Source organism: Acyrthosiphon pisum, chromosome X (genome assembly GCF_005508785.2).
Source record: "Acyrthosiphon pisum isolate AL4f chromosome X, pea_aphid_22Mar2018_4r6ur, whole genome shotgun sequence".
Taxonomy (NCBI): Eukaryota; Metazoa; Arthropoda; class Insecta; order Hemiptera; family Aphididae; genus Acyrthosiphon; species Acyrthosiphon pisum.
This window is the reverse complement of record NC_042493.1, coordinates 36,690,682-36,706,340: the sequence shown is the minus strand read 5'-3', so window position 1 is coordinate 36,706,340 and position 15,659 is coordinate 36,690,682. Positions and strand designations below refer to the sequence as shown.

Genomic DNA, 15,659 nt, shown 5'->3' with positions numbered 1-15,659 from the left:
TTTTGGAACAGTGAAATAATGGTGTTTGTCTAGACACGAATCGTAACCAGATTTACATCCTGGTATGATGCATCTATGTCCCGGCATGTTTAGTTTATTTAATATTATTATAAAAAAATTAAAAATAAACTAAATTTTCATACAATTTCAATTTGAATGTTCGGATGTCGTTATCGGTTATTCGGTTGCTCAGTAAATTTTTGCGATATTGTTGGGCGCACGCATAAGTATGTGGCGCTCATAGTGGAATTTCTCTGTTATAGCGACAATAATCGAATGATAATTTCGTAGACGGGATCACAGAATATAACAATATACGGGATAGCAGAGGACAGTCGTGATAAGGCTCTACATATAATATACATATCTATGGTGCCCTAGTAGTGACTTCGTGAGCCCCGACGAGCGTCTCACTTCACCATGAAATTTTGGCATCTTGGCTGGCGTGAGACGCTCCGCTCATAGCCCCATTCATTAATCAAAGTATTATCACAGAATATTATTCTGTGGTATTATCAGCGCGTTATCAACCTTGATAACGTTGTTTATCATTCGTTGTCGCGTTGGTCGCGACACGTCCGATATTTGAAATTGTATGTTTGCATCTTCGTTATAAAATAATTTATACTACATAATATTTAATGTTCTTATAATATTGAGTGCCCACTCATAACAACGTGATTATCCATTGGTACCTACGTACGTGGGCTGTCGATTATGATCGATGATTATATATTATACAGTTTGTAGGATCTGTGCATAAATCTGATGGCCGCTCCGGTAGCAACAAAGGAGGCTCGGCGTAGTAGAAAGAAACCACTTGCACAGTACTCCGAAACGATCTGTGGATTAAATGCCTCGATCCTACCTGCCGTCGTTCTGTCTACCGTCACCTGGTATTTGTTACGGTACGTTGTGCAACCATTGTTCGGCCCCGACGAGTATTATATAGACGAAGAATTTCATGTGCCACAAGCACAACACTATTGTCGAGCAGCGTTTCATAAAGTTAGTAAATTATTTTTTCTTATTCATTAAACTACAAATGTTAGATTGCATATTTTTGAAATGACACTTTCTGTGTTTTGTCTTGGATCGGACTATTTAAAAAGACTATTAATTTAGATAACATCTTAGTACTCATACCTATTAATTATTATTGTCTCTTACACATATGTATTGTGTTAATGTAAAATAAATAAATGGGAACTGTCTGTAGTAGGTAAGAACATTTGTGGACCTAATTTAATAATAATTAAGTTTATGTGAATATAGTAGGTAATACCTACCTTGGTTTTTCACTTTATTTTCAGTATGGCTAAAATTTGAAAAACTGTCAATCTTTTGAATAACCTACCTACTTAAATTAATCTCATCACAGATGTTGGTAGTGCATTAATTAGAATTACCTATGATATAGCAGAAATTTATTATTTTATAAATATTAAAATATATTAATCATTTTCATGTTAAATTTGTTGACTTAAATCACATAATATACTATCCAGACATGCAATTACCTACTTAGGGCCAGTTGTACCATCTCTGATTAAAGTTAACCGGAGTTTAATCGGCCGAATTTGCCTGGTTAAATATCTGTTATCAGCTGATTAAGCGTAATCGAAGTTAAACCGTAAACGGTACAACTGGCCCTAGTAGATTAGATTTACAATAAAGATAACCTACCTACCTCAATTAATATTCTATGAGTTTATTTTAATGTTTTATATTTTATTTTTCATTCAAATTAATTTATAAAATACAAGTTTATAGGTAATCCACTAAGTTCATATTCCATACGATTTCTACCTCCATGTTCCACAGATATTATATGTGTTTCATTAAGAATTTTAAATAACTTTTCATTGTTAACATAATATTTGATCAAACTACCTGTAGATATTGATAGTATTAATTTTTTGATCTTAGATATAAAATTTTTCACGGGCTGCCATTTGATGACCCCCTAGTATAACTGTATAAGTGTTAACATTCACACACTGTGACAAACCAACACTATTAAGAAATAAATTAAGCAGTTTTATTGCTGCAATACTGATCAACAACTGTATAGAGTATAGAGTGTAATAGAGACTACATTATGATTATAATACACTATGTAAAGTAGTTTACTAATATTATTTTATTATTTCATTGGTAATCATTTATAAAATATATTTAAACAAACACCAATAATTTTATTTTCAGTGGGATCCAAAAATAACTACACTACCTGGACTTTATTTATTGTCAAGTACTGTGTTAGTACCTTTTATGAAGATTTATGACACAATATTGTCACTATTTGGTGTATTGGACCATGATGTCCTTCGTGGCAATGATCCATGTTCTTTGGTTGCATTGCGGGCTGTAAATGCGGTGGGAGCTCCAGCATGCTTATATTATGCATTCTACCGTTGTCAACTACTTATTTTTCTGGTTAGTATGTAAACTTTAATTAATTTAAATACAGTAATAATATAAATGTTGCTAATAACTTAGATTCACTTAATTTAATATATTTTAACCAATTTCAATTTTCAATTTCCTAGGTATGAATTTAGGTAACTATGAAAGGTGTCAGAGAAAGTTTTATTAATGTCCATAACTTGTTGTAATACATACAATTATGTCTGAAACATGAGAATAAATAACATATTATTTATATTCTAATTGTTTGTTACAGAATGAAAATAAGAAAACAAAGATTGCAAAATGGTCTTGTGTGTTCTTGGCTCTGAGTGTAGCAACATTCCCTGTTATTTATGCGCCATATTCAATGCTTTATTATACAGACGCATGGGCTACAGCGTCTATTTTCTTATGGTATTCCAGTCATTTGAGTAATGAGACTAATTTCTTGGTCAAAATTATATTTGGTGGATTTTCGGTCCTCTGTCGTCAGACAAACATCGCATGGTTAGTCTTTGCATCCATTATAGATGTGTGTCACTGCGCCGAACAATGTTTTCCTACTATAAAAAATAGTGTTTCTATATTTTCGTACATCCAAGTAAGTATTATAGTAATGTAATTTACAATAAAATATCATTTTTAAATGTGATCTTTTTTTTCAGGCTACAATTATTGAGTTCTACCATTGCTGTTCAATTAAAAACAAGCATAAGTCCAAGAAGTTAATAGAATTTTTTCAGAAATGTCTACGTGTCACCTGCCCAAATGTCATAGTTATTTTATCTTTTTTTTCGTTCGTAGTTTTATTAAATAATGGTGATATAGTTGTTGGTGATCGACGAGCACACGTTCCTCGTTTTCATCCAATGCAGTTGTGCTACTTTGTTGTATTTGTATTAGCATTTTCATTACCATGGTTGTTATCTCAGGCATATTTTAAAATACTAACTTCTAATTATGTTAGCAAACATTTCAATTTAGCCAATGCCTTTCGTGAAATTCACAATAACACATCCAAAGTACTAGTTGTCACTCTATTAATTATAATATCTGGGTTGGTGTATTTTAATACTATTGCCCATCCGTACTTGTTGGCTGACAACAGGCATTATACATTTTATGTTTGGCGATTGTTGTTCAGTCCTGGTAAACCAGTCTTTTTGAGATATTTACCAGTACCATTCTATGCATGCGGTCTATGGTTAGTAAATAGAACATTGATGCAATCTTCAATTGCTTATAGATTGGCATATTGGATAGTAACACCTCTCGTTCTTTGTGCTCAATTCCTGTTGGAGCCTCGTTATTTTGTTGTACCATATCTTATGTACAGACTACACAGTAATAAACAATTTACAAACAGTCATACTTTTAAAGCAGCGTTCATTGAGTTTATAGCATACCAGGTTTTTAATTTTGTTATAATGAGGGTATTTTTGTATAGTCCTTTTGTTTCATCCATGGACAACACGGGTCGATTGGATCGCTTTACTTGGTGATTTTATTGTTAATTATTACTAAATTATAATTAAGTTTATATCTAATTGAAAATCCTACATTATATATTTTATGTTAATTTACTTAAATTACGTTAATTTTGTTATTTGCTATAGAAATGTGATAATTTTATACTATAAGATATAAGGCGCAATGCAATTGTACAAAAGGAATGTTTATGTTTAAACAAAATTATGTGATTCTTTGACAACTATTAATTATAAATAGAAGTGTTGACAAAACACGTATCAATTTAATACTTTAATATTATAGTAGAATTAATATTTTTATTTTAAAATCATGTATGCTGAACTTAAAATGCATAAAAAAGAAATTAACTTCTAATTGTTTAAAATAAATAAATAATTGTTCTTCAGATTAAGACTTATATTTAAGATAAATTGTGACTGGTCCATACAAAGTCTAATTTTTTTTGTATTTCTGTTTTTAAAAACATTTTAGATTGACTTGTCTGTGTTGGGAAATGTTGAGCTTATGTTTTGTTTTGCTTTATTGTCCATTGTGGACCAGACATTAAAGTACAAAAATATGTTTTTGGACAAATTTCGTGTCGCTTCATTTCACTATAAAAATAAACACAAACACAGGACAAATTACTGTTAATACAATAATTACTATTGCCAAACATCAAAATACTTAACGTATGAATATTTTTTGCCAAGGTCGTGGATATACATGTGTTAATAATTCATGTTCAGAAAATTATAAATTCTCCCAAATTGGGAAAATAATGTTAATATAATTTGTTATTGTTAATTAAATATAATCATATTGAAATTTGTAACTAAAATTCAATAAAATACAACCCATCTAAATTAGATTAAATTAAAATATATACATATTTTCTTACTACTGTGTTTTTAATGCAATTATTATATTTGTAGAAGAATAAAGACCATATTATTGCATTGTACTAATAATTATACAAAATAATTATTTTCTTAAATTTATTTAAATTACATTTATATTTTGTATTAAATGTACTAAAAATGTATTGAAATATTTAGCAAGACTGGCACATAGTATTTAATATAAATTTATTCAAATACCTAACGAGACTGACCCATATTCTATTTGTAATATTTATTATGTATTGAAATATCAATAAGATTGTCATTATTTTTATTATAAATACATTCAATATTAAATTTACTCAAAATGATTAAACTTAGTTATTTTTATTGTTATTCTTCCATGTTAAATTAGCATAGTTAGGACCTTTCAAAGTTGATTTAATAAGGCACTGTTAACCCTTTCACTGCTCCAGATAAACTATAATTATTTATGTTCCTTTATTTTATAATATTATTATTTGCTAAAAAACCGTTCAATTTTAGAAAACACAGGCTTACATTATTTTAAACTCAAATAATTTGATTATATTATAAATAAGATATCAAAATTTAAATAAAAAAAAAAATAATGAATAAATATTTTATTTTATGTAGCACAGGCGGGTTGCTGAACAAAATTATTGTAGCAGTGAAAAGGTTTAAAACTTCATTACGTAAAAAGAGGTCTTAGGCAATTAAAATGTTTAAAATATTTTTAAGTTGCTTTTGAAATTGAAATATAAAAAACAATAAGTAAATTATACTCTAACCTTTAAATCTGATGGTTGATTGTCTTGAAAAAAAATTATATCCACTAGTTACATGGAGACAACATATGCACATACAATCATTTGAATAATGGCTAGAAATAAGAGCTATTAATGAAGGGTGTATTACTTACCGTTATTAGATTTATATACAGTAGATTCTTATTATGTAGTATTTTTTTATCTTGATTTTTTCCGTTAATTGAAACTAAATTTAAAACCTATTGAAATTCCAATTTAACCTAAATATCATTAATATAAAACTCGATATCTTGAACTTTTTTCTGTTCCCCTTGAAATTCCATGTAATAAGTATTAACTGAAAATTAATAATGTTTTTCTTTTGTTATGTAACTTTGAATGACCTATCACATGATCAACACATACCTCATTCAAAGTGACTATTTTAAATAAATAAAATGATTGGTAATTGAATCAATTATTGGGAAATAGTATATTTGTACATTATATTAGTATCTACAAAAAAATAAAATTAAGCAAGTAATAAATTATAATTAAGACTATATATAAAGGATGTAACAGGAAGACATGAAAAATTAAATAACTTTTCTAATCAATATTTTAACATTTTTATTTTTAATCATGAAAATAAAAAATTCATAATAGCCAATTTGTAAATCTGGTTTAAAGATCTGTAGATCATATCTGGTTTTTTTAGAAGTAATTTTAATGTTATTATTTTTGTTATATAAAGTTGATCCAGTCATAAAAAAAACATTTAAAATTAAATGTATAAAAAATATTTTATGAGAATTAGGTACTTGTTAAAATCTAAATATTATTTTAAAATGTAATTATTTTTCAAATATAAGAGGTACTTCAAAACATTGACATTTAAAAAAATTATAAAAATAAACTATTTGACTTAGATAAATGGTTTACTATCAAACGTTTTCTAAAATCCAGATTTACATAAAGGCTATTTTAAATTTTCAAAAAAAAATTTAAAAGATTTAAAATTTAAAATTTTTAGTATTAAAAAATAAAATAAAGATCTTATGCTACACCGTACAAGTGAATAAATTATATAGGAAAAAAATTTTAATATATTGATTAGAATACAAGTTATACCATTTGTCAGGTTTTTCTGTTGCACTGTATTATATATTATATTGTATGCGATATTTATTTTCATTTGAAGGTATAACTATATTAACAAAAAGGCTATTTACAGTGCTAATTATTAATGACTAATTTACTATAGTTAATTAGTTAGTTATTAATTCATTAAATAATAATAAATAAAGAAAATACAACTGGCACAGATCAGATATTGTTAGTTTAAATATTATTATTTTCTTTTAAATCAGAAATATTGTAAAATATAAAAATTAACTTTTCAGCAAATGAAACCATTTTTATTAGTTGCAAATAGAGAAGTAATTCATTTAAAAATTGATTGGTTCAAGCATCTAGTTGAATCAAAAATCTATTGAAAATAATACAACCAATATAAAAAAAAGGTGGGCAAGTGGATGTCGCTACTCCTTCTGCTGTACAGTATTACAGTATAACTGTACAGTATTAAATTTGAATTCAATGATGTAATATCATTGAACATTGTATACGAAACACGATTCTGTGTGGAGGCGGTTCATCAGTGTGTGTGATTGTGTGAATATTATTTAATATTATGTTTATAACCTACCTATATTATAAGTAGAGACCAGATTTATATACACTTAAAATCTGGAAAATAAGATTCTTCTATGCTCTATAATTTCATCAAAATAATCTTTTATATGTAAAAATATTCTTTCATGAAAAAATATGATTTTTCATAAAAATGTATTAAACACTGAAAAAACAAATAAAAGATTAAAATAAAATAAGATTATAATAAAAGATTATTTAATCTATTATATGGTGATATAGTGCCATACTAGTGTACCTATATTTATTATTTAACTGTTGTAACACAAACTTATGAATTCAAAAAATAATAATTCTAAAATAAAAAATAAAAAATAATTGCATATAGTTCATTAACAGAATAATATTATGTATTCAAACTCAAACTTAAATAATTGATCAGCCTTATTAATTCAAAAATAATAATATTAAAAATAAAAAAAATATTGCATATACAGTAGAAGCCGCTTATTAGAAACACTTTGGGATCAAAGTGAAATGTGTCAATTAACCGATTGTTTCTAATAAGTGATTTGTTAGATTTGTACTATGAAAAAAAAAAAATGAAAAATACGCGGGAAATTTATTTATGTATGTATTAATTTAACTATGTATATATGTATGTATATGTATATTACGATTTTCGTATTTAAAATATTTATCTTACTATATTATTTAAAATGTTTATCGATCGAAGTTTGTTTTTTTGTTAAGTAACTCCACAACCATATCTTCATATGAATAATGAAGCTCAAAACCTATTTCATCCGCACGATGCTGAACAGCTCTCCTGAGGGCACATAAAGCTTCTACAATTTCCTTGTTTAATGGCGGTGACAGGGGTGTCTCGCTGTTTTCTTCTTCATCGTCAGTATTGGCCCGTTCAATTGTTTGAAGATTCATTACCGCATTACAAATCTCTTCTTCTGTTTGAATCTCTGCTACATCGAGGTGTGAGTCCACATCAACCCAATCGTCATATACTTCATCCAAGAGATCGACTGGTTTTTCAGGCAAACTATGTTCGTGTTCGTCGTCTGTTTTGTCATCTGTTTTGAATCCACCGTGACGAAAACAATTTCGAATTGTCTCCACACTTACTTTATTCCATGCTTCTTTTGCTAAATGAATAGCATCAAGAATGGTTATTTTTTTTGCTATATCGTTAGCTTGCAAGGAACAATATGCATCGTGTAGACCATTATCAATCACTGCGAGAACTTTTCCCCTTATTGCTGATCTGTAATAAGCTTTGAAGGTGCGTATGATACCTTGGTCGCATGGTTGAATGATCGAAGTAGTATTTGCTGGTAAGAAAATAACTTTTATGTGTCTTAAGTTTATGCAGTCAATGATATGAGCTGGACAATTATCAATGAGTAATAAAATGTTCCGATTGAGCTCTTTATCCCAATTGATCAGCCAATCTTTGAAAATTTCTGCAGTCATCCAAGCGCTTTTATTTGCCTTGTAATCTATTGGTAATGTTTTCACTCCCTTAAAACACCGTGGGTTCTGACTCTTACCTATTACCATCAATTTCCGTTTTTCCCCGTTCATGCTGACACAACACATAATTGTGAGTCGCTCTTTACTCGTTTTTGCCCCTTTGGCTTTGTCAAGTTTGAGTGCGTATGTGTGTTCAGGTAGAGCTCTAAAATAAAGCCCAGTCTCGTTAGCATTGAAAATATCAGAGGGGGAGTACTGGGATAGCAAATCGGTCCAATGAGTTTTAAACCACGATTGTGCCGCACTAAAATCGGCTTCTCCTTGCTCTCCATGTGTTTTAATGGAGCTGATGTTCTCCCTTTTCTTCCAACGTTGAAACCATCCTTCCGTCGCAACAAAACCGTCTTTCCCCATTTTCTTTGCCAGGTCTTCTGCTTTTTGGCGTAAAAGTGGACCATTAATACTGGCATCTTTTTTCCTTACTTGTAAGAACCATTTCTTTAACGCTTTGTCTACAACTTCTTCTTTTCCAGCACTTTTTCTTTTCCGACTATCGCTTTCATTGTACATTATTGCGCGTTCAATATTCGAACGGTTTTTTAAAATTCTATTTAATGTGCAATGTGAAACGTTTAAACGAGCTGCGGCATCACGTAAACTAATTTTTGGAAGCACGTCGTATGATTTTAATAAATCACACTTCTGTTTAGCACTTAAATCTCGGCGTTTAGACATTTTTAGATTTAGATCTTAGATTTTTAGAAGCGTAATAAATGTACAAACGAAATAACGAAACACTAATCACCTTTACGTACACACGCCGAAGTTGAACTAACGATACGTACAGAAAAGTGCTCATCGTATAGGACGCAAGATAAAGTGCCGTCCATATATAAACGTAACGACAGCAAAGATAAGATTAAATTATATTGGTTAGGTTAGGTTAGGTTAGGTACGGATAACCGGTGTATAATATGTCAACTGATCTCCGCCTAATTATTGTTTCAAATAACCGATGTAATGTTTCAATAATTCGATTTATTTTAAATGTCCTAATATACGGGCGATCCGTCCTGGTACATTTTGTTTCAATAACGCGATTGTATCAATAATCCGTGTTTCTAATAAGCGGCTTCTACTGTAGTTCAACGGAATAATATTATGTATTAAAATAGCTCAAACTTAAATAATTCAGCCTTATGGGCTCAAAATATTAAAAATAAAAAAATGATTGTATATAGTTCAACAGAATAATATTATGTATTAAAATAACTCAAACTTAAATAATTCAGCCTTATGGACTCAAAATATAAAAAAATTTTACTATCTATTAAATTTTTCTAAAATATTCAAAATTGAACGCAATATGGCAATGTATTCCTAAAATATGTTTTGTACACAAAATATTCTATAACCTTAAAATATTCTTTTTTATGCACTAAAAAATTTTGTAAATCAGTTCATAGGTAAATAAATCGTCGAGAAAGCTTATCCAATTGGAGCTGCATATACTCTCAGTAAAGATATGTAAAAACATAAAAATCTGATCTCTAATTATAATTATTTAAAGTTCAAATTTTGATAAAATTTAATAATTATTTTTTAGTTAAAAATGTATAAGATGATCGACTTTTATAGCTAAGGATTGAAAATTTAAAACAAGATTCCACATGAATAGGTTAACATATAAATATTACTTTACTCACAATAATATCATCAAATATACTTAGTAATATCATAGGCTGACTGACCTTTTTCACTCAGAATCGTTTTTCTTATACAATGGTTATATTATATCATTGAATTCAAATTTAACACCATCCATTACAGTGACCCACTTGTAATCTACTGTACATCAAAGCGACATCCACTTACCAACTTTTTTATAGGTATATTTTATTTTTTTGTCACAATTAAAAAAAAATAGATTTTAAATAGATTATAAACAATCACGTTTTTTTTTTGTCAAATGTTGATTCTTTGAATTCTTTCATAGGTAGTATTTCCATAAAAAAAAAATATTGATATAATTATATGAATAGGAATATCAAAATCATGTATAATATGCCCGATAAAATAGAAATATGCATAAATATGACAATTAGTCAAAAAAACCTCTAAATATGCAAAAGCATGCAAAATAAGACTTCACATATTTAACCATAGTACCTTGAAATGGATTTCTATGTCATCTAGCATTAAACAACTTAGCAATATTTATGTGCAAATGCATGATAATGTACAATATTGTATTTTACATATTAATATGTGTATGTAACTGTTTTTTTTTTCAATGTTTCCAAGGCTTATTTTGGAGAAAGATGGGTTTTAGTTTTAATTTTACCAATACTACACCAGTGGTATTAATACAATTTTATAAATTCTTCTTCTTCTTCTTTTCCTTTGCCTTCTCTCACAACTATTTGGGGTCGGCCATATTTTTAAATATTTTTGTATTCAGTTTCTTCATTTATTTTTCATAACATGCGGTAGGTATACATAATTTGTTTGGATAGTAAATACCTATATGACAATACATTTTTAATACTTTACCATTATGCTAATTTTTTTTTATTGTTACCTTATATGTCTTCAACATAAATTTTGATTTTACTATAAATATATAAATCCATATTTTATTTAAATGTGGTTATCATATTAAATAGTAAATATAGTTATCTCCCCACAATATCCAGGTTAATTATTAAATATAATATTGACAATTGACATGTTCAAGTACTTTTGTAGTAGTTGGTTTATAGACAAAAATATATCAATATTTATCGTTCACAAAAAAAATATTATAATCACATTGAATGTGTCAAAAACAGGGCCGGCCCTTTTCACTGAAAAGTGACAAAGAAAACTTAAATTTTAAATTGATTTGTCATAATATTTAGTTATAAATATAATTATGATTATTAAATACATAATAATATACCTAACATATTATATGGTAATAATAAATACAATTATTATTAAAAATTAGTTTTAGTTGTTTACTTGTGTCTAAGGAAAAAAGAAAAAATTATTAAACCCCCTCCCCCCCACAAACAAAAATTCTGGGCGTACGACCGCAATATAATAAAATACTTAATAACAGGCATTTATTTATTTTGATAAATGTAGATCACTGGGTCTCACTGAAAAGTCTTGTGTTGAGTCAAAAATATATAACAATTATTAACTAGACTGCAATACATATTAAATATATCTGGGGAGGGAGAAGTATAATAAATAAATAATGAAAACATAGGAAAATATAAACAAATATAGTATGTACCTATTTAAAAAAAGACATGGACAATTATTTTGTACGGGGCCCTGTAAAAACTAGGGCCAGCCCTGGTCAAAAATTGGGACTAAAAGTATATTTTATTTTACTCTAAAAGCAAACGGTTTCATAGTAAAATCTTAAATAGCTATGTCAATCATTAATGGTAATAATTTAAATAAAAATGCACAAATACCAAAAGTATATTATACATTTAATTGGGCCTATGGCTACAGTACATTTTCAGGTACTTAATACAATAAAAAATAAACATATATTATAGTAAGTAAATAAATAAGTATCTTAAATAATAAATATCAATATTTATCAAATATTATATAGAAATTATAATGTTAGATTACTTATAGTTACTAATTTTATTAATTAATTATTTATTTATCAAATTTTTAAAAATTTGCTTATTATTCATTTAAAAGGTGTTGATAGACTTATTTTAATATATAAATAAATGTATTATTTATATTAGCTTAAAATGTACCAAGGATGAAAATAGTAGTTTTTAATTATGTAAATTATTTATGCACATATTATTTACCTACTCTATTATACAACAAGTATTAACTCAGGATGTTTTAAGAATAATTATTTGTCTGTATTATTCTTGTAACAGGCATAAAGATAAAAACAGTAATGCTGAAAGATTAATTAAACCAGCCTACATAGTGGTATAATAGTGATCACTGCTAGCTACCACTCAAGAATTATAAAGCAAAATAATAAATTTCAAAAAATATCTACTCTATATACTCTATTATACAACATAATAAACTATTATTGCACAATAGTTTTAAATTAATAGCTAGATTTAAATAATTACTTATTTTAGGTCATTGATGAAACAGAATTTAAACAATATTATTAGTTGGGTATTTATAAATGTACAAATATTAAAATGTATTTGTTTGTAAGGAATATTTTTATTTTGCATCTTAGATCTTATATCCAACTCTTACATTTTTTACATGTTAAAAAGGATGAGATATATTGTTTATACAATGTGAATCACTTGTAAGTACTAAAATCCATGTAGTGTTAAGGTTTAAAATAGATTTGGTATTACCATACGTCAATACCAAAAGTTCAAGTTTAACATAGATTCTTTCCATAGCCAGTGTTCAGAAAAAATATATTTTATTTTAAATTTTAATATATAAAGAAATTGCATTTAAAATTATATTCATTTAAATTATTAGTATATTTAGAAGCGATATTTGTTTAATTTTTTATAATTATTATTTATGAATACAACTTGGTTTTTAAATTAAAATAACCAAATTTCTAAAAGGAATTAATATTAATAATGCATTTAAAAACTATCTTAACATAGTCTGTCCATTTGATATAAAAAAATATTTACATGACATTATTGATCTTCTATTAATTATAAATTAGGCAGTTAAGATTTAAATTGTTCGAGAAATATATTTACCCACACCTTTTTTTTATATTTTTTAAATATACATAATATAATATAATATATTATATAACTGCAATAAAATTGCTTCAAATAAAGGTTGTTGAAATTATTTGCTAACTAAACGAGCCATAAATCACTGAGAAACTCAAATGTTAAGAGATTATTTACTTCTATTATTCTATATAAATCACTAAAAACACCTGACTAACTAATTAATATAAATAACATTATTTATTGATTTAATTGTATAATATACTTAGTGTTTTTACAATACAGTAATAATATTAATATTTTAATATTGTTGTGCAGTATTATATTATGTTTTATCATGATAAAAAAAAATTATATATATTATTTTAATTTGATTATTTATTATAATAGAACTAGTTTTATTCATTTTAAAACATTTGAAATATTTTATAAGATTAAATACAAATATAGAAAAAAATTAAAGTGAAAGGTGAAAGTGACAATAATAAATTGATAACTTTTATAAGTTATATTATATAACATATGAATGTAATTAACGATATAAATCTCATGTTAAACCAACATGACCAATACATTTCAAAAATATTGACAACTGGACAGTTAACTTGATCAGATATTATATGATATATTAATATATTATGAACATTTTATAAGCATGTAATGTATGCATAATACTTTTAAGGGCTTCAGTTCAGAGTTAGTATAAAATTGTTATTTACTGTCTGGATAATTAAATAATTTTTAGTTTTTAATAAATAGTCATCGCTAATAATATAATAACATAATACATAATACATAAATATAAACAATAAATTATTTTCAAACAGTTGGTTATGAACGAATTTTGATATACTAACAACAAAGGTCAAATAGGAACAAAATACAGAAATCTCGTTAAAATTTTTAAAATTGGGTACTTATTGTTTCTGGTCAAAGAAATATATAAAATGTAATTAAAACTATAATAGAAAATTACAAATTATAGTGCTTCTAAATGTTAATAATTTTAAAAAAAATTATAATTTATCCAATTTCACATTTTTCTCATTAATAAATTAGGCACGTTTTTAAATTTCAGATCAATATTGAAAATAAATTGTGTGTACTTTCAAATAACAATTATGAATGATAATTAATTCTTATTATTTTTAAAGTTTTTTATTTTATAGTATGGATGTCTTTCCTAACAAATTATAAATTATTTTTACATAAATTATCTATATGAATGTTTAATAAAAATAAATAAAATTATATTATTATTTAAAATGAAACTTAAAATCATGTTCAAATATATATTGACCCAAAATAATCATGGATACATCATACATTTTTCTATAAGTAAATCAAATAGTCCTAATTAAAAATAATTACTGTTAATCAGTTATCAATAATTATTGGAACATAAAATACAGCACTGATGAAAATTTTAACATTAATTTTTGACAGTTATCAATTCTAAGCTAATTTTAAATGCAATTTTTTTATGTATAAAAATTTTTGTCAGTATAAATTATATTTCATTATAATAAATAATTCCTAAGCTTATCAACTTAATCAACATTATAATATAATAAAAATCAACAAAAATTATTTTTTAAGAAATAGCATGTCTTGCATGTCTTATTGAGTAAACATTTCTGAAAAATTGCTATTTATAATTTTGCATGCAAAATTTGTGTTTTAGTATAAGTGGATGTCGGTAACTATTATTTTTCTCTCTTTGGCCCAACGTACCATATTTGTGAAAAGCCAAGTCTTTATAGCTTTTTTATTAGAGTGAATGACCTATAAAAATACTGATAATACTTAGTTTTAAGTTTGATAATAGGCAATTCACTCTAATATTAAAGCTAATAATTTGGTATGTTGAGCGTTGGTCAGAGAAGGAAAAGAAATAATCACATCCTCTTAAAAAACTGTTTTTTTTTTGTCATATTCTATGATGGATTCCAAAGTTTAAATTATTTTTTTACACGAGTCAATGACTTTTATTTCTATACATTTTTATTCTTAAAATTTTAGGTAGGCAACATTAATCAACTTTATCAATTTTAACTAACATTTATTTAGTTTGAAATGGTATATAATATACTTCTAAATTTGTCGAGTATACAACGGTGATATCAATTTTCTGTGTAGCCCATATATTATACTAGCAATATTTAAAAATTTTATAAAATATATGTATATTTTCAACTTAAAAGCCTAAAGACACCATGAGTTATGATAAAACTGATTAAATTCAATAACAATATTTGTAATTTGACTGAAGCGTTATCTTATTGTGGTTCTTTATTGATCAACAGACAAATATCATCATG

The 15,659-nt window shown here is 26.3% G+C and overlaps 2 protein-coding genes across 4 annotated transcripts; one reads left to right on the top strand and one right to left on the bottom strand.

Annotated features, from left to right (window-relative positions):
* Positions 1-580: 580 nt before the first annotated feature.
* LOC100573721 (putative Dol-P-Glc:Glc(2)Man(9)GlcNAc(2)-PP-Dol alpha-1,2-glucosyltransferase) lies at positions 581-4,776 on the top strand. 3 transcript variants are annotated; one of them, XM_029486025.1, is made up of 5 exons: positions 581-1,008; positions 2,209-2,439; positions 2,687-3,013; positions 3,078-3,910; positions 4,375-4,722. In XM_029486025.1, coding segments are annotated over exons 1-5 (1,632 nt in total). In that variant the 5' UTR covers positions 581-768; the 3' UTR covers positions 4,376-4,722. The 3 variants fall into 3 exon arrangements, with proteins under 3 accessions (XP_029341885.1, XP_016662233.1, XP_029341886.1); XM_016806744.2 differs by having other exon boundaries at positions 585-691; positions 751-1,008; positions 3,078-4,776; XM_029486026.1 differs by lacking the exon at positions 581-1,008 and adding an exon at positions 1,891-2,119 and having other exon boundaries at positions 3,078-4,776.
* LOC103310205 (tigger transposable element-derived protein 6-like) lies at positions 4,406-9,370 on the bottom strand. The gene is made up of 2 exons (XM_008187668.1): positions 7,905-9,370; positions 4,406-4,496 (listed from the first exon to the last, which is right to left on the bottom strand). Exons 1-2 carry the CDS (start codon positions 9,368-9,370, stop codon positions 4,406-4,408), a joined length of 1,557 nt encoding a protein of 518 aa, XP_008185890.1.
* Positions 9,371-15,659: the final 6,289 nt, after the last annotated feature.

Excerpts from the sequence above, each read along its gene's own strand:
- LOC103310205 (XM_008187668.1), bottom strand. The coding sequence starts at position 9,370 with ATGTCTAAACGCCGAGATTTAAGTGCTAAACAGAAGTGTGATTTATTA. Across the intron at positions 4,497-7,904 it reads TATGAAGATATGGTTGTGGA|TGAAATGAAGCGACACGAAA; the intron begins GTTACTTAACAA and ends TTATTTTTATAG.
- LOC100573721 (XM_016806744.2), top strand. The coding sequence starts at position 769 with ATGGCCGCTCCGGTAGCAACAAAGGAGGCTCGGCGTAGTAGAAAGAAA. Across the intron at positions 1,009-2,208 it reads GTCGAGCAGCGTTTCATAAA|TGGGATCCAAAAATAACTAC; the intron begins GTTAGTAAATTA and ends TTTTATTTTCAG. Across the intron at positions 2,440-2,686 it reads GTCAACTACTTATTTTTCTG|AATGAAAATAAGAAAACAAA; the intron begins GTTAGTATGTAA and ends TGTTTGTTACAG.